Raw genomic sequence first — 19,155 nt, 5'->3', positions numbered from 1 at the left:
TCTCCTTTTGCTCTTCTGTAAAGAATATGCGTGGACGTTTCGGTGCACTCGGTGTATCAAAGCACCGGTCATCAATGCTGCTTCTGCGTCTTCTTGCTGTAAAAGAAAACGAAAAAAGAAAAGAAAAGAAAATTAACAAATTAGAAAGACACAGACAGATGCAGTTTATGACATGGAGTAGTAACTTTCAAATCAAAGAAATGAAATATAAAATTTAACCCTTTAGCATTCAGATTACTGACAAATGCAATCCGTATTTATTCGCATTTTACAAAAAATTAATCAGGAATTATCGCATAGATGTGAGAGATATCGATATGTTTATTTTTAGACTGACATTGTAGGGTATGTGTGAGAGGTTGGACCTGGTCAGTTTGAAAGTAAAAACGGATAGACTTTTTGGGTTTGATATGACTGATTTAAATGCTAAAGGATTAATGTCATATAATATAATAAAGTACGAAATGTAAGAGTACAATATGAAATAATAATATGTATCAAAGAATGATATGCTAGCATAACAATATAACAAAAATACAAAATTAAATATCATATGCAGTAAAGAACAATATATCTAACAATGTCGTGAAAATGTAATACAAAGTATAATGGTCAACTGTTTATATTATAGGAGTGGTGTCCTCCATCTTGCTTGTTGGCCATCACTACATTTCATCTGTTGTATGCTCCAGCCATCTTCAGGTGTCTTGCGTTGAACTCGGTTCAATTCCCATACAACAATTCAGTTCAACATAAGACACCTGAAGATGGCTGGAGCATACAACAGTTGAAATGTAGTGAAGGCCAACAAGCAACATGGGGACACCAGTCTGATTGACAGAAACAAACATCATACATGAAATAAATTTCTCATCTCACAAACACAGAAAAAACATATTGGGTTGTCAAATGAATTCGCTTGTTTTTCTTCTTCCTTTTTTTTTTTGTTCCTGCTTCTCCCCCCCCCCCCCCACCTCACTTATTTCAATGCTATTTGAATTAAAAGCAAAATATTTTTATTGTGGTATTTTATGTTCGCAACATAAAAATTTATAAACTTTTGAGAAAATGACAAAGAATTTCTGGGTTTTTTTTTCCAACGGTGGATCTGGAAGCACAAAGGCTGCCTCACTGTCGGTTCTGATGACGATAAGGGTTCCAGTTGATCCGATCAACTGAACAACATGCTCATGGAAATAACGTGCAAGTGGCTGTGTGCTCCACACACAGACATGCGTAATGCAAATTCGCAGGGAGATTCAGTGAAACGCAGAATGTAGCAAGGCCGATCCTTTGAAATACAGGTTGAACTCATTTTTGCCAGCTGAGTGGACTGGAGCAACATGAAATGAAGTGTCTTGGCCAAGGACACAATGTGCTGGCAGGAATTGAACTCACGACCTTATGGGCATGAAATAATGGCAAGTAAAACCCCTTCATATAGAAACATTTGAGAGCTGCCTGTAACATCTTGTTTTTTTTTTAATTTTGGTAGTTCTGTTCTTCCACAACTTTTGTTAATTATTTTTGAAATAGGCGCAGGAGTGGCTGTGTGGTAAGTAGCTTGCTTACCAACCACATGGTTCCGGGTTCAGTCCCCCTGCGTGGCACTTTGGGCAAGTGTCTTCTACTATAGCCTCGGGCTGACCAAAGCCTTGTGAATGGATTTGGTAGACGGAAACTGAAAGAAGCCCGTCGTATATATATATATGTATGTATGCATGTGTATATGTTTGTCCCCCCAACATCGCTTGACAACCGATGCTTGTGTGCTTATGTCCCCGTAACTTAGCGGTTCGGTAAAAGAGACCGACAGAATAGCTCGACTAAAGGCGGTGCTCCAGCATGGCCGCAGTCAAAAATGACTGAAACAAGTAAAAGTGTGAATTAAACTTCTTTTCAGGCAAATAGTGGAATGCTGAGCAGAAAAAAAAAACAAAGAAGTACAGAAAAAAAAAAAAAATTCATCTGACAGCCCGATGCAATCCGGTGAAGTACAATATGTCTAACATAACAATATATATATATGAAACAATATAACAGCATGTTGAAATTGTATTAAACATCTGTTTTGCCATCTATGCAGCAATGGAACATGAGAAAGGAGAAATGCGATGGCGGAACAGCAGAGCAGAAACGCTATATAGTATAACATCGATATAGGTTTATATATTATTATATGATATAATATGGAACAATAATAGGTTATGACTTGATGTTATCACAACAGAGAGCAATCAGAACAGAAACTGAAAGACGGGAAGGACGATGCTAAAATATAAGAATGACAGAGAATAACATTGGGTAATAACATCGCAGAGTAATGACATCTGTTCACAAGAAACTGGAGTAATGACAACATGGTGTAATGATGGCTAACTGAATTAGGGCAAAAGACCAGCAATTTCGAAGGGGATGGGGTGGGGTAATTGATATCGTTGGCCCCCCCCCCCCAAGTACTTGACAGGTACTTTAGTATTTCATTGTATCAAACTTGGAGGGTGGGGGGCGGCAAAGTTTTGCTGGACTGCTAGATTATGGAGATGTAAACAAACCAACACTGGATGTCAAGCAGCGGGGGTGGGCGACAAACACAGAGAGAAAGACACACATTCACATCTCTCTCTCTCTCTCCGCCTGCTTCTGTGTGTGTGTGTGTGTGTGTGTGTGTGTGTGTCTATCTATCATAAGATTGACCAGACTATTGCATGTTGTTGAATATCACTGGTCACAATGCGCTTAGCATTGTTTTAGCGTTTGAATGGCAGACGTGAGTAAGCCGCATTCGCCCCCCCCCTCCACGCCCCCCGATTGGAAGGGTATATTCCGTTACAGAGTGACCCATTGTTTTAATCTGACCCCAGTCAGATTGTGTTATCCCTTCTATGTTCGGACCCTTGTGGGTAATAAAGAGATGTTTTTGAATATATTTACGCTTGAACTATGAACAATATGAACATGCTTCCAACCATTATGCACGAATACAAACAATTTACCAATGGACCAATATATGGATGTAAAATTTTCATACCAGCGTCACGGATTTAGAATTTTTTACTAACTCACCAACCTCAAAAAAAACTTTTTCACCAATTCACCAACTTCAAGGAAAGTAATTTTAAATATATTACCTTCTTATATATTTTTTATTTTTATAGACTATATTATTATTATTATTTTTTAAAAATTATACATACAAATACATATCATAAAAATAATTACATCTCTGATGAGCGGAAATATTACCTCTCTATAATAATCCATTTAGGATATTATTACAGCAACAATATTTTCGCGAAACGATCGTAAGATAATTTTAGATTGCCAACATACACGTATATGCACTTACACATACATATTTTGATATTTAAACTTATATTTATTATTATAACAATGTGTGTTCGTGTATATATGTATAACAATGTGTGTGTGTCTGTGTGTATATATAAATATATATATCATGTTTTGTATTATAGTTGGCAAATTGCCAAAGGTAAGTGGTCTTTCTATTTCATGATTCGACATGAGAAAAAAAGAATAATAATTTGACTTTTAAAAAAAAAATCTGACTTAAAAAAAAAATAACTGACTTTAAAAAAAAAACAATCTGACTTTCAAATGTTGTTGGTTGATATTTTGCTCGTTGTTTGCATATCATGTTTTCTATTATAGTGGGCAAATTGCCAAAGGTAAGTAGTTTTTCTTATTTTGTTGAGTATTTGCTGTTTGAAGGTTTATTGCGAGTGTTGATCATGGTTTAATGTTGGGTTTAGCAGTGAAAGACAAGGATGAGGGCTAAGGTTAGTGTTTTGTGCGATCATGCCTCATCCCCTACTAGAATAGGAGGGAAGAGGTAGGCCCAGAAAGACCTGGGATGAGATGGTGAGGCACGACCTTCGAACATTGGGCCTCACCGAGGCGATGACTTCTGACCGAGACCTTTGGAAATATGCTGTGTGTGAGAAGGCTCGGCAAGCCAAGTGAGACCTAAATCTAAGGCCTCAACCAGTCCATTTATGCGTACCTTCCTTCATTGGACACTAAACTCCACTTACGAAGACCTGTTGAGGCAAGTGAAATTGAAATCGAGTTGAATTGGACACTAAACTCCACTTGCGAAGACCTGTTGAGGCAAGTGAAATTGAAATCGAGTTGAATTGGACACTAAACTCCACTTGCGAAGACCTGTTGAGGCAAGTAAAATCGAAATCGAGTTAAATTCGACGACTGGCACCTATGCCAACGTTGTCTCCTTCATTGGACACGAAACTAAACTTGCGAAGACTTATTGGGGAAATCGAAATCGTGATGGCACCTGTGCCCAGCCTTGCTTTTCTGGCACTTGTGCCTGCGGCATGTGTAAGGACTTTCGAGCGAGATCGTTGCCAGTGCCCCTAGACTGGCTCTTGTGCGGGTGGCACATAAAATACACCATTTTGAGCGTGGCCGTTGCCAGTATCGCCTGACTGGCCTTCGTGCGGGTGACACGTAAAAGCACCCACTACACTCTCTGAGTGGTTGGCATTAGGAAGGGCATCCAGCTGTAGAAACTCTGCCAAATGTTGTGCGTGAGAAGACCCGGCAAGCCAAGTGACACATCTCCGTTCAATCATCTCAACAATTTCACCAGATCTACCTTTCAGAATGCCGACGTTGAGAGTGCCAACCCTGAGGGTGTGAGAGGTGTGGGCCCATGAGACCCTGGGGTGGGGAACAGCAGCATCATGTACCTGAAAAGAAAGCTCGCATTTTGTAGAATTCATAGACAAGTAGTATTCATTTCAGCCTGCATCTACTATACTATCGTATTTTGCACCAAATGATCACTACCTTGCATAGGGGATAAACCCTAACTGGGGGTAGGGGGTCTTTAGAAGTGTTCATGGAAGACAGTCAAGTACTTCCTGTACTGGTGTAGGAGATAAGAACTTCCAGCACTGGTGGGGGTGGGGGTGGGAGGGCGGCTGCTCCAAGCCTATTGCTGCAAGGGACTTCTGTGGAGTGTGGGAATTGGGTGCGCGTGCTAGTATTTGTAGACCTAGTGGACACTCGAGAGAGAGGGGAAAAGAGAAATATAGAGAGGCAGAGTGAAGCAGATATCGAAAGAGACACAGTAAGCAGAGGGTGGGGGGTTAGGCCGATGCACGAGGCAGAATAGTTAGAGAGATATTTTGGGGATTTCTGTCGCGTAGACACAGTAAGTATTGAATGGTAGAGAGAGAAATAGAATTGAGAAATAAGGGGTTTTCGGCCAGCTAAGTCTAAGACAGAATTATAGAAATAGGTGACTATGTAGGAAATAAAAACTGAAAAACTTGAATAAATGATTGGGTTTGACAGCATCGTTAAGGACAACTGAAAATGTGTATATAAATATATATGAATAACAATGTGTGCGTATGCGTCTCAAAAATGATCTACTTAAATCTATAATTTCGTCCAATCAATAATAAAAATAGATTTAAATATCTCATCTTTCCCAGCACACACACACACACACACACAACTGGCTTCTTTCAGTTTCTGTCTACCAAATCCACTCACAAGTCTTTCGCCAGTCTGAGCCTACAGAAAAAGACTTGTCCAAGGTGCCAAGCAGTGGGACTGAACCCAGAAAGGCTGGGAAGCAAGATTCTTACCATACAGCCACTCCTACATTTATTATTATTATTATATAATTTAATATTTTTGCAGATGTAGAAACAAAAAGTAAGTGAAAAACCATTTGGCTCTGCTCAGGATGGTATTGAACCCTGGCCAGAAACTCCAGTATGTCCTCTGCTGCTGGTTATCTACACCTTTACCTACAAGGACCTAGACTCCCAATGAAGTGCTCTCAAAAATTAAGATATTTAACTTTTTGCCATTCACACTGAATCAAAGAGACTTCCGGGTACTTTTTCCTTTTCATCTTCTCCATCCTTATCAGCCTTTCCACAATAGTTTTCGCTTATGACATCCAGGGTTTCAATGTGTGGTCTGATGAGTGCATACGAGCGGAGGAATTCATTCTTCTTCCGCTCTGTCTGATCAGTGGCTCTGTGAAAGCCATTATTCTTCAGTGCAGCAGTGATGATGTTGTTTGGGGGATCGCCACTAGCAATTATCCATGCTAGCAACAGAAGATTTCATTCTTTCTTCTCCCACTTTGGTGCCATCTTCGTTTTTTAAGCCCAGAAGAGGATAGAGAGGAAGCAAAAGATAGCAGTAGGTAGAAAAGAAGAAAGAGAGAGGGAGATATGAAGGAAAAAGAGAGGGGGTGTGGGTGTTAGAGAGACAGAGGGAGGTAGAGGATGGGGAGAGAAAGAGAGACAAACTGAAGGAGAGACAAGAAAGGATGAAGGATGTGAGAGAAAGGGAGAAACGGACTGAGAAGAGGGGGAAAATGAGAAGTATATGAGGGAGAGGGTGAGGTGACAGAAGGAAAGGAAGACGTTATGAGATGGAAAGGAAAGAGAACTGAGAAAAGAGGAAGATATGAAAGCGAGGGAGAGAGAGATAGATGAGAGAAAGAGTAAGATATGGAAGACAGAGAGGAAGCGGTACTTATGGAAAAGAGAGCGGGAGCAGGCAACGAAGGTGTGTAGGAAAACGAAAAACGAAAATATGTAATACTGAATGGGATTTGTAATTCAAATAATTGTAAAGGGACAAAGTGAAAAAAGAAACGATAGTGAAAAGAAAGGGGTTTCGTAATGGTTTTTATTATTTTTTTTTTCTTACAAAGAGAATCAAAAATAAATAAATAAAAAAGATTGTTTCTATTTTTCTAAGAGAATCAAAGATAAGTGGTCGTTGTTACCACAATCTTCAGAAACTGGGATACATCCATGGTACCGTGAACCATTCACGGAATTTTGTTGATCCCGTTAGTGCGGTTATGTACCAATTAGTGTAGAAGTATTCTGGTCACGGATAAAACGTAGACTGAAATACAAAAGTGGATCATTATTACGATACTAAGTGGGAGAATTCGTGGGAGAACTTTCAGACATTTATCAAGCACATAGCCGAAAATATATCCACATGGATTTCAAAAAGGTTAAGGTTACATTTTTTTTTTTTAAATTTTGTAGTTTTCGTTTTCGAATATATGTTCTCTGGTAAAAAGCGTGAAACTCGCGGTTCAACTTTCTGAGTAGAATGCAAGATTTGGATTGTCCGCGTTTAGCTGTTATTTCTAGCATATCAAGTTTCGTGGTGGGGACTCCACATGCCATGATAATTTGGCTGTTTCACTATAAAATGTAAGCCGTTCATTTTCACATCTAAGTTGCGAGGGGGCTATTCGTACGACCTGGACATGTAGAACACATACATGACCGTGACATGTAGAACACAATATCAAAAATGAAAATCGCCAAACTTATAAAATAAAAAAGTTACAGCCGTTTTCCCTCAGTGTCTAATCCCAATGTGCACCTTTTAAAAGTTAAATGAAAATTATAGTGAGAATTCTCAGAAACTAAACAAAGATTAAGTCGTAACTCAAATGTTACCTAAGTTAAAAGAAAATAAACAAATGAAAAGGATACTTATTCGTAAGAGGTAAAATTCCAAATCCTTGTTCTTGTACGAAGAAGTTTTCTTTCAAAAACAATTTTTTTTTTTTGCTTCTTACATTCGACTGCAAATAAAATTACGACGTGTAACCACGCGGTTATCGACGATACCTTTAGCTTGTTTCACTGATTTAAACTTACTATATTAAACTTTTAGTGTAATATATTACTTTTTTCTTTTAATCAATATATTATGGTAGACCGTTACGAAGTAACAAGTACTACCTTTTGCCAGTTTTAGCAGGTTTTATCGTCGATTTATGCAATCTCTTTGGGGTTGTTTCAGGAGAACGAAAAACATGTGTTGCTTCAACGAAACCTGATGTATATATATATATATTTATATATATACTCTTTTACTTGTTTCAGTCATTTGACTGCAGTCATGCTGGAGCACCGCCTTTAGTCGAGCAAATCGACCCCAGGACTTATTCTTTGGTAGCCTAGTATTTATTCTATCGGTCTCTTTTTGCCGAACCGCTAAGTTACGAGGACGTAAACACACCAGCATCGGTTGTCAAGCGATGGTGGGGGGACAAACACAGACACACATATCTATATATATACGACGGACTTCTGTTAGTTTCCGTCTACCAAATCCACCCACAAAGCTTTGGTCGGCTCTAGACTGTAGTAGAAGACACTTGCCCAAGGTGCCACACAGTGGGACTGAACCCGGAACCATGTGGTCGGTAAGCAAGCTACTTACCACGTGTATTAGTTACCTTTTTCTTTTTCACCAACAAATGCCCTTATCCACAAGAGCATCCAAACAGGTCACCAATTTGAAAGTTCAGAGATATGTAAAACCTATTTCAGTGACTGATTATTGATTATCAGGCTATGATAAGTTTAAATATCTCATTTTTAAACTCGCGGGTTCGAATCTCAGACTGGGCAACGTGTGTTTATGAGCAAAACACCTAAGCTCTGGCAGAAGGTAATGGTGAACTTCTGCTGACTCTTTCACAACAACTTTTTCTTACTCTTTCCTCCTACATCTAGCAGCTCACCTGTGATGGACCAACGTCCCATCCAGGTGGGGAACCCAAATGCCAATGAAACCAGGAAACCGGCCATTATGAACCAGACATGGCTCGAGAAGGAACAAACAGCAACAACAACAGTCTTACCAATAAAGAAAATATTTAAATATCCAGGTTGTTATTGGTGTCCACATATGCCATTACCCACAAGACCACCGAGACACCAACAGCAATATATTAAAAAATGACATATTTAAACCTATCTTAGGTTTAGAAAAAGTATTATTGCAGAAATTAAAGATTAGAAAATAACAAAATTAATCTTGTTTGTTAATATTTTATTTCCTTATTGTTATTATTATTATTGAGAGAACAGCGCATGTCATCAGTGACACTGGGGTACATCTAGCAGATCACCTGCGATGAACCAACATCCTATCCAGGTGGAATGAAACCAGGAAACCAGCCATGGCTTCAGAAGGAACAAACAGCAACAACAGTCTTACCAATAAAGAAAATATTTAAATATCTAAATTTTAACATTGTTTTTGACTGTAAAAGTCACTTTGTCTGTTAAATGGTGGTTTAGGTTTCAATTCCTACCCGGTTTAAAATTATTATTTTTTTTTTATTAACTTAAGTTGTAATGTGTGTGTGTGTGTGTTATCAAATTTCATAGGTTCCCTTAATTACAAAAAATTGAAATAACTTTAAATATCTTAATTTTCACATTAATATCTTTGCTCCTTCGGTGGCTTCATAGGTAGACGTGTTTAGAAGTAGAAACATGGCACAGAGGTGGAGGTTTCAAATCTGTGCCAGGTATTATAGGGTGTCTTATTTAACATTTTCATTTTTTTCCTTAGAGATAAAAAAAAAAAGTGAAAAATTTTTGTAAGACACCTTAGTGATATTGAACCCTGCCCAGGATGTTATTGGTGTCTACATATGCCTTTACCCACAGGACCACCGAGACACCAACAGAAATGTAATTAAAAAATGACATATTTAAATCTATCTTGGCTGAAAATCAGGTTGCCAATTTACATTAATAAAAAAAAAATAATAATTTCAAACTGGATGGGAATTGAAACCTAGACCACCATGTAACAGACAAAGTGACTTTTACCAACAATTTTAATCTAAATTTTCCTTGACACTAAAAAACTTGTTTTTAAAAATCATTTTTTAAAATTTTGACTTCAAAAAACTATTGGTGATTTCAGGCTTATTTCTAGCACAGTTTATGAACTTTTTGTCTCTGTGTCTCTCTGTATATAAAGATATATATATATATATATATGAATAAATGTATAATATATAAATACACACACACACATATGTAAATTATATATATATATAAAAAATATATATAAGTATATATATATATAATATATATATATATGTACGTATATATATAAGTATATATATATATAATATATATATATATGTACGTATATATATATATATATGGTTGAGGACGGTATTTTTGGATGCTGCCAAGCCTAATATATATATATATATATATATATCTTTATATACAGAGAGACACAGAGAAAGAGAGAGAGTGGGAAAGAGAGAAAGAGAAACAATGATACTAGTCTTATTAGCCAAAATCCAAAAATTTTGACTTCAAAGACTATTGGTGATTTCAGGCTTATTTCTAGCACAATTTATGAACTTTGTGTCTCTGGGTCTCACTGTATATAAAGGTATATATATATATATAAATACACACACACACACGCAAACACATTTATAGTTTAATAACACACAACTCGATCTTGGTGAGAAATAATGTTTTTCCCCTAGTTTTTTTCTTTTGTCTTGTGCTACCAACTAATCTCCTCTCCTAATATACCGCAAATGACTTTTTCCCACCAAAATCGGAGTGGTAGGGGCCCACAGGAATCCATCCCCACTCACCTCAGAGTTATATATTTTCCATGTTTTTTTTTTTTTTTTTTTTCCGTGTGTCATCAACTAATCTCTGCTCCTAGTATTACTGCAAAAGACTTCTTTCTCCATTGGTTGCGTATAAGGAGATCAGAGTAGTGGCTGGTTTTTTTTTACGCCTAATAACTGCTATTTCTAGCATACTAAACACGCGCGTCGAGGACCGGCTACCTTTGAGTATATTTAAAAGGCAGAGAAAATGTTTTACACGACATTTTCTATATAATCTAAGGAAAAACATTATTTTTCACCAAAATCGAGTTGTGTTATTAAACTATAAATTTAAACTAGATCTAAATAAACAACCCTTGTTAAAAATATTCTGGCAAAAGTCGGGAAGAATTTTAACATCCCAAAGAAACTTAATTTCGGTAGAAAGTATGTTTTTTTTACTTGTTTTAAAAATTAAATGTCAAAATCCGATGTGGAAAAGTCGGTCCAATTGGTTCAAAGCCGCCCCTGTCTTTATATATACATATATATATATATTTTTTGGGACTGTCACATTAAGTTGACTGTATGCAACTACTTAATATATATAAATATATAGATCAATCATAAATTATCAATATAGAGCGTTTTTAAAAAAGATTTTCGCTGCTCTTTCTAGCAAATTAAAACAATAAGATTCACATTGAACAAATTGGTCGCTGAGGTATAAAGGGAAATAACTCTAAATGTAGGGTTATTTCCCTTTATACCTCAGCGACCACTTTGTTCAATGTGAATCTTATTGTTTTAATTTGCTAGAAAGAGCAGCGAAAATCTTTTTTAAAGACGCTCTATATTGATAATTGATAATTAATTTGTATATTTATATATATAAAGTAGTTGCATACAGTCAACTTAATGTGACAGTCCCAAAAAATATATATATATATGTATATATAAAGACAGGGGCGGCTTTGAACCAGTTGGACCGACTTTTCCACATCGGATTTCGACATTTAATTTTTAAAAAAAGTAAAAAAAACACACTTTCTACCAAAATTAAGTTTCTTTGGGATGTTAAATTTCTTCCCCACTGCCAGAATATTTTAAACAGGGGTTGTTTATTTAGATCTAGTTTAAATTTATAGTTTAATAAAAACTCAAAATGTGACAGTCCCCAAAAATATATATATACATGTGTGTGTGTGTGTATTTATATATATATATATCATTATATACAGAGAGACCCAGAGACACAAAGTTCATAAATTGTGCTAGAAATAAGCCTGAAATCACCAATAGTTTTTTGAAGTAAAAAATTTTGGATTTTGGCTAATAAGACTAGTATCATTGTTTCTCTTTCTCTCTGTCTCTCTGTATATAATATATATATATATATATATATATATATGCGTGTATTTATATATTATACATTTATATATTATATATCTTTATATACAGAGAGACAGAGAGAGAGAAAGAGAAAGAATGATACTAGTCTTATTAGCCAAAATCCCAAAATTTTGACTTCAAAAGACTATTGGTTATTTCAGGCTTACTTCTAGCACAAGTTATGAAGTTTGTGTCTCAGTGTCTCTCTGTATATATATATATATATGTATAATATATAAACACACACACACACACTTTCTACCGAAATTAAGTTTCTTCGGAATGTTAAATTTCTTCCTGACTTTTGCCAGAATATTTTTAACAAGGGTTGTTTATTTAGATCTAGTTTAAATTTATGGTTTAATAAAAACTCAACTCGATTTTGGTGAAAAATAATGTTTTTCCTTAGATTATATCGAAAATGTGGTGTAAAACATTTTCTCTGCCTTTTAAATATATTCAAAGGTAGCTGGTACTCGACGTGCTTGTTTAGTATGCTAGAAATAGCAGTTATCAGGCGTAAAAAAAAAACAGCCACTACTCTGATCTCCTTATACGCAACCAATGGAGAAAAACGTGTTTTGCAGTAATACTAGGAGCGGAGATTAGTTGATGACACACGGAAAAAAAAGAAAAAAAGAAAACATGGAAAATATATAACTCAAAGGTGAGTGGGGCTGGATTCCCGTAGGCCCCTACCACTCCGATTTCGGTAGGAAAAAGTCATTTGCAGTATATTAGGAGAGGAGATTAGTTGATAGCACAAGACAAAAGAAAAAAACTAGGGGAAAAACATTATTTCTCAGCAAGATCGAGTTGTGCGTTATTAAACTATAAATTTAAACTAGATCTAAGTAAACAACCCTTGTTAAAAATATTCTGGCAAGAATCGGCAACAAATTTAACATCCCAAAGAAACTTAATTTCGGTAGAAAGTATGTTTTTTTTACTTTTTTTAAAAATTAAATGTCAAAATCCGATGTGGAAAAGTCGGTCCAATTGGTTCAAAGCCGCCCCTGTCTTTATATATACATATATATATATATTTTTTGGGACTGTCACATTAAGTTGACTGTATGCAACTACTTAATATATATAAATATATAGATCAATCATAAATTATCAATATAGAGCGTTTTTAAAAAAGATTTTCGCTGCTCTTTCTAGCAAATTAAAACAATAAGATTCACATTGAACAAAGTGGTCGCTGAGGTATAAAGGGAAATAACTCTAAATGTAGGGTTATTTCCCTTTATACCTCAGCGACCACTTTGTTCAATGTGAATCTTATTGTTTTAATTTGCTAGAAAGAGCAGCGAAAATCTTTTTTAAAGACGCTCTATATTGATAATTGATAATTAATTTGTATATTTATATATATAAAGTAGTTGCATACAGTCAACTTAATGTGACAGTCCCCAAAAATATATATATATATGTATATATAAAGATAGGGGTGGCCTTGAACCAATTGGACCGACTTTTCCACATCAGATTTTGACATTTAATTTTTTTTAAAAATTAAAAAAACACACTTTCTACCGAAATTAAGTTTCTTTGGGATGTTAAATTTCTTGCCGACTCTTGCCAGAATATTTTTAACAGGGGTTGTTTATTTAGATCTAGTTTAAATTTATAGTTTAATAAAAACTCAAAATGTGACAGTCCCCAAAAATATATATATACATGTGTGTGTGTGTGTATTTATATATATATATATCATTATATACAGAGAGACCCAGAGACACAAAGTTCATAAATTGTGCTAGAAATAAGCCTGAAATCACCAATAGTTTTTTGAAGTCAAAAATTTTGGATTTTGGCTAATAAGACTAGTATCATTGTTTCTCTTTCTCTCTGTCTCTCTGTATATAAAATATATATATATATATATATATATATATGCGTGTATTTATATATTATACATTTATATATTATATATCTTTATATACAGAGAGACAGAGAGAGAGAAAGAGAAAGAATGATACTAGTCTTATTAGCCAAAATCCCAAAATTTTGACTTCAAAAGACTATTGGTTATTTCAGGCTTACTTCTAGCACAAGTTATGAAGTTTGTGTCTCAGTGTCTCTCTGTATATATATATATATATATATATATATATATGTATAATATATAAACACACACACACACACTTTCTACCGAAATTAAGTTTCTTCGGAATGTTAAATTTCTTCCTGACTTTTGGCAGAATATTTTTAACAAGGGTTGTTTATTTAGATCTAGTTTAAATTTATGGTTTAATAAAAACTCAACTCGATTTTGGTGAAAAATAATGTTTTTCCTTAGATTATATCGAAAATGTGGTGTAAAACATTTTCTCTGCCTTTTAAATATATTCAAAGGTAGCCGGTACTCGACGTGCTTGTTTAGTATGCTAGAAATAGCAGTTATTAGGCGTAAAAAAAAAACAGCCTCTGCTCTGATCTCCTTATACGCAACCAATGGAGAAAAACGTGTTTTGCAGTAATACTAGGAGCAGAGATTAGTTGATGACACACGGAAAAAAAAGAAAAAAAGAAAACATGGAAAATATATAACTCAAAGGTGAGTGGGGCTGGATTCCCGTAGGCCCCTACCACTCCGATTTCGGTAGGAAAAAGTCATTTGCAGTATATTAGGAGAGGAGATTAGTTGATAGCACAAGACAAAAGAAAAAAACTAGGGGAAAAACATTATTTCTCAGCAAGATCGAGTTGTGCGTTATTAAACTATAAATTTAAACTAGATCTAAGTAAACAATCCCTGTTAAAAATATTCTGGCAAGAATCGGCAACAAATTTAACATCCCAAAGAAACTTAATTTCGGTAGAAAGTATGTTTTTTTTTACTTTTTTTAAAAATTAAATGTCGAAATCCTATGTGGAAAAGTCGGTCCAATTGGTTCAAAGCCGCCCCTGTCATTATATATACATATATATATATATATTTTGGGACTGTCACATTAAGTTGACTGTATGCAACTACTATATATATATAAATATACAAATTAATTATCAATTATAAATATAGAGCGTCTTTAAAAAAGATTTTCGCTGCTCTTTCTAGCAAATTAAAACAATAAGATTCACGTTGAACAAAGCGGTCGCTGAGGTATAAAGGGAAATAACTCTACATTTAGAGTTATTTCCCTTTATACCTCAGCGACCACTTTGTTCAATGTGTATGTTATTGTTTTAATTTGCTAGAAAGAGCAGCGAAAATCTTTTTTAAAGACGCTCTATATTTATAATTGATAATTAATTTGTATATTTATATATATAAAGTAGTTGCATACAGTCAACTTAATGTGACAGTACCAAAAAATATATATATATATGTATATATAAAGACAGGGGCGGCCTTGAACCAATTGGACCGACTTTTCCACATCGGATTTCGACATTTAATTTTTAAAAAAAGTTAAAAAAACATACTTTCTACCGAAATTAAGTTTCTTTGGGATGTTAAATTTGTTGCCGACTCTTGCCAGAATATTTTTAACAGGGGTTGTTTATTTAGATCTAGTTTAAATTTATAGTTTAATAACGCACAACTCGATCTTGGTGAGAAATAATGTTTTTCCCCTAGTTTTTTTTCTTTTGGCTTGTGCTATCAACTAATCTCCTCTCCTAATATACCGCAAATGACTTTTTCCTACCGAAATCGGAGTGGTAGGGGCCCACGGGAATCCATCCCCACTCACCTCAGAGTTATATATTTTCCATGTTTTCTTTTTTTTTTTTTCCGTGTGTCATCAACTAATCTCTGCTCCTAGTATTACTGCAAAAGACGTTTTTCTCCATTGGTTGCGTATAAGGAGATCAGAGTAGAGGCTGTTTTTTTTTTACGCCTTATAACTGCTATTTCTAGCATAATAAACAAGCGCGTCGAGTACCGGCTACCATTGAATATATTTAAAAGGCAGAGAAAATGTTTTACACCACATTTTCGATATAATCTAGGGAAAAACATTATTTTTCACCAAAATCGAGTTGAGTTTTTATTAAACCATAAATTTAAACTAGATCTAAATAAACAACCCCTGTTAAAAATATTATGGCAAAAGTCGGGAAGAAATTTAACATCCCAAAGAAACGGTGTGTTATTAAACTATAAATGTCTTTGCGTGTGTGTGTGTGTATTTATATATATATATATCATTATATACAGAGAGACCCAGAGACACAAAGTTCATAAACTGTGCTAGAAATAAGCCTGAAATCACCAATAGTTTTTTGATGTCAAAATTTTTGTATATTGGCTAATAAGTGTCATCAAATCCTTGCAGAATTTTGACTCTTAAGCGACATCAAATCTTATACAAAACGGCAGTACCTGAGAATTTACTTTCGGTGGTAATCGATGTTTCTAAAGTGGCAAAATAATTGCTAAAAATTGAAAGGTATTTCGCACCAATAACGAAAATGTTAGAAAGTTCATAAATTGTGCTAGAAATAATAGTTTTTTGAAGTCAAAATTCTTTTAAATGATTTTTAAAAACAAGTTTTTTTAGTGTCAAGGAAAATTTAGATTAAAATTGTTGATAAAAGTCACTTTGTATTACATGGTGGTCTAGGTTTCAATTCCCATCCAGTTTGAAATTATTATTTTTTTTTTATTAATGTAAATTGGCAACCTGATCTTCAGCCAAGATAGATTTAAATATGTCATTTTTTAATTACATTTCTGTTGGTGTCTCGGTGGTCCTATTGGTAAAGTCCTATGTAAAAACAAATAGCATCCTGGGCAGGGTTCAGTATCACCCAGGGCCTGCACTAAATTTTTCACTTTTTTTTTTATCTCTAAGGAAAAAAAATGAAAATGTTAAATAAGACACCCTATAATACCTGGCACTGATTTGAAACCTCCACCTCTGTGCCATGTTTCTACTTCTAAACACGTCTACCTATGAAGCCACCGAAGTAGCAACTATATTAACATGAAAATTAAGATATTTAAAGTTATTTCAATTTTTTGTAATTAAGGGAAACCTATGAAATTTGGTAATACACACACACACACACACACACACACATAATACAACTTAAGTTAATAAAAAAAAAATAATAATTTTAAACTTGGTAGGAATTGAAACCTAAACCACCATTTAACAGACAAAGTGACTTTTACCGTCAAAAACAATGTTAAAATTTAGATATTTAAATATTTTCTTTATTGGTAAGACTGTTGTTGTTGCTGTTTGTTCCTTCTTAAGCCATGGCTGGTTTCCTGGTTTCATTCCACCTGGATAGGATGTTGGTTCATCGCAGGTGATCTGCTAGATGTACCCCAGTGTCACTGATGACATGCGCTGTTCTCTCAATAATAATAATAACAATAAGGAAATAAAATATTAACAAACAATATTAATTTTGTTATTTTCTAATCTTTAATTTCTGCAATAATACTTTTTCTAAACCTAAGATAGGTTTAAATATGTCATTTTTTAAACTATATTTCTGTTGGTGTCTCGGTGATCTTGTGGGTAATGGCATATGTGGACACTAATAACATCCTGGGCAGGGTTCAATATCACCCAGGGCCTGCACTAAGGGGTCTTACAAAAATTTTTCACTTTTTTTTTTATCTCTAGGGAAAAAATGAAAATGTTAAATAAGACCCCCTATAATACCTGGCACATATTTGAAACCTCCACCTCTGTGCCATGTTACTACTTCTAAACACCTCTACCTATGAGGCCACCGAAGCAGCAACTATATTAACTGGGTAGGAATTGAAACCTAAACCACCATTTAACAGACAAAGTGACTTTTACTAATAATTTCAATGTTGAAATTTAGATATTTAAATATTTTCTTTATTGGTAAGACTGTTGTTGTTGCTGTTTGTTCCTTCTCGAGCCATGTCTGGTTCATAATGGCCGGTTTCCTGGTTTCATTGGCGTATAGGTTCCCCACCTGGATGGGATGTTGGTCCCGCTCATAAACACACACATTGCCCAGTCTGAGATTCGAACCCGCGAGTTTAAAAATGAGATATTTAAACTTATCATAGCCTGATGATCAATAATCAGTCACAGAAACAGGTTTTACATATCTCTGAACTTTCAAATTGGTGACCTGTTTGGATGCTCTTGTGGATAAGGGCATTTGTTGGTGAAAAAGAAAAAGGTAACTAATACACGTGGTAAGTAGCTTGCTTACCGACCACATGGTTCTGGGTTCAGTCCCACTGTGTGGCACCTTGGGCAAGTGTCTTCTACTACAGCCTAGGGCTGACCAAAGCTTTGTGAGTGGATTTGGTAGACGGACACTAAAAGAAGCCCGTCGTATATATATAGATATGTGTGTCTGTGTTTGTCCCCCCACCATCACTTGACAACCGATGCTGGTGTGTTTACGTCCCTGTAACTTAGCGGTTTGGCAAAAAGAGACCGACAGAATAAGTACTAGGCTACCAAAGAATAAGTCCTGGGGTCGATTTGCTCGACTAAAGGCGGTGCTCCAGCATGGCTGCAGTCAAATGACTGAAACAAGTAAAAGAGTATATACATATATAAATATATATCTTTATATATATATATATATATATATATATATATATACATCCGGTTTCGTTGAAGCAACACATGTTTTTCGTTCTCCTGAAACAACCCCAAAGAGATTGCATAAATCGACGATAAAACCTGCTAAAACTGGCAAAAGGTAGTACTTGTTACTTCGTAACGGTCTACCATAATATATTGATTAAAAGAAAAAAGTAATATATTACACTAAAAGTTTAATATAGTAAGTTTAAATCAGTGAAACAAGCTAAAGGTATCGTCGATAACCGCGTGGTTACACGTCGTAATTTTATTTGCAGTCGAATGTAAGAAGCAAAAAAAAAAAATTGTTTTTGAAAGAAAACTTCTTCGTACAAGAACAAGGATTTGGAATTTTACCTCTTACGAATAAGTATCCTTTTCATTTGTTTATTTTCTTTTAACTTAGGTAACATTTGAGTTACGACTTAATCTTTGTTTAGTTTCTGAGAATTCTCACTATAATTTTCATTTAACTTTTAAAAGGTGCACATTGGGATTAGACACTGAGGGAAAACGGCTGTAACTTTTTTATTTTATAAGTTTGGCGATTTTCATTTTTGATATTGTGTTCTACATGTCACGGTCATGTATGTGTTCTACATGTCCAGGTCGTACGAATAGCCCCCTCGCAACTTAGATGTGAAAATGAACGGCTTACATTTTATAGTGAAACAGCCAAAGTATCATGGCATGTGGAGTCCCCACCACGAAACTTGATATGCTAGAAATAACAGCTAAACGCGGAAAATCCAAATCTTGCATTTTACTCAGAAAGTTGAA

General features: G+C 34.9%; 1 protein-coding gene across 13 annotated transcripts in view; it reads right to left on the bottom strand.

Moving 5' to 3' along the window:
• LOC106877929 (homeobox protein cut-like 1) overlaps positions 1-19,155 on the bottom strand; it is a 301,609-nt gene that overhangs the window by 2,102 nt on the left and 280,352 nt on the right. For all 13 annotated transcript variants that reach the window (XM_089346233.1, XM_089346234.1, XM_089346240.1 and 10 more), the window contains one exon: positions 1-96. This exon is cut by the window's left edge and continues 2,102 nt beyond it. In XM_089346233.1, coding sequence (XP_089202359.1) covers positions 1-96 — 96 coding nt within the window. The remainder of the gene's footprint in view (positions 97-19,155) is intronic.

Source organism: Octopus bimaculoides, chromosome 30 (assembly GCF_046866305.1).
Source record: "Octopus bimaculoides isolate indiv1 chromosome 30, ASM4686630v1, whole genome shotgun sequence".
NCBI lineage: Eukaryota > Metazoa > Mollusca > Cephalopoda > Octopoda > Octopodidae > Octopus > Octopus bimaculoides.
This window is presented reverse-complemented; position numbering and strand designations above follow the sequence as displayed.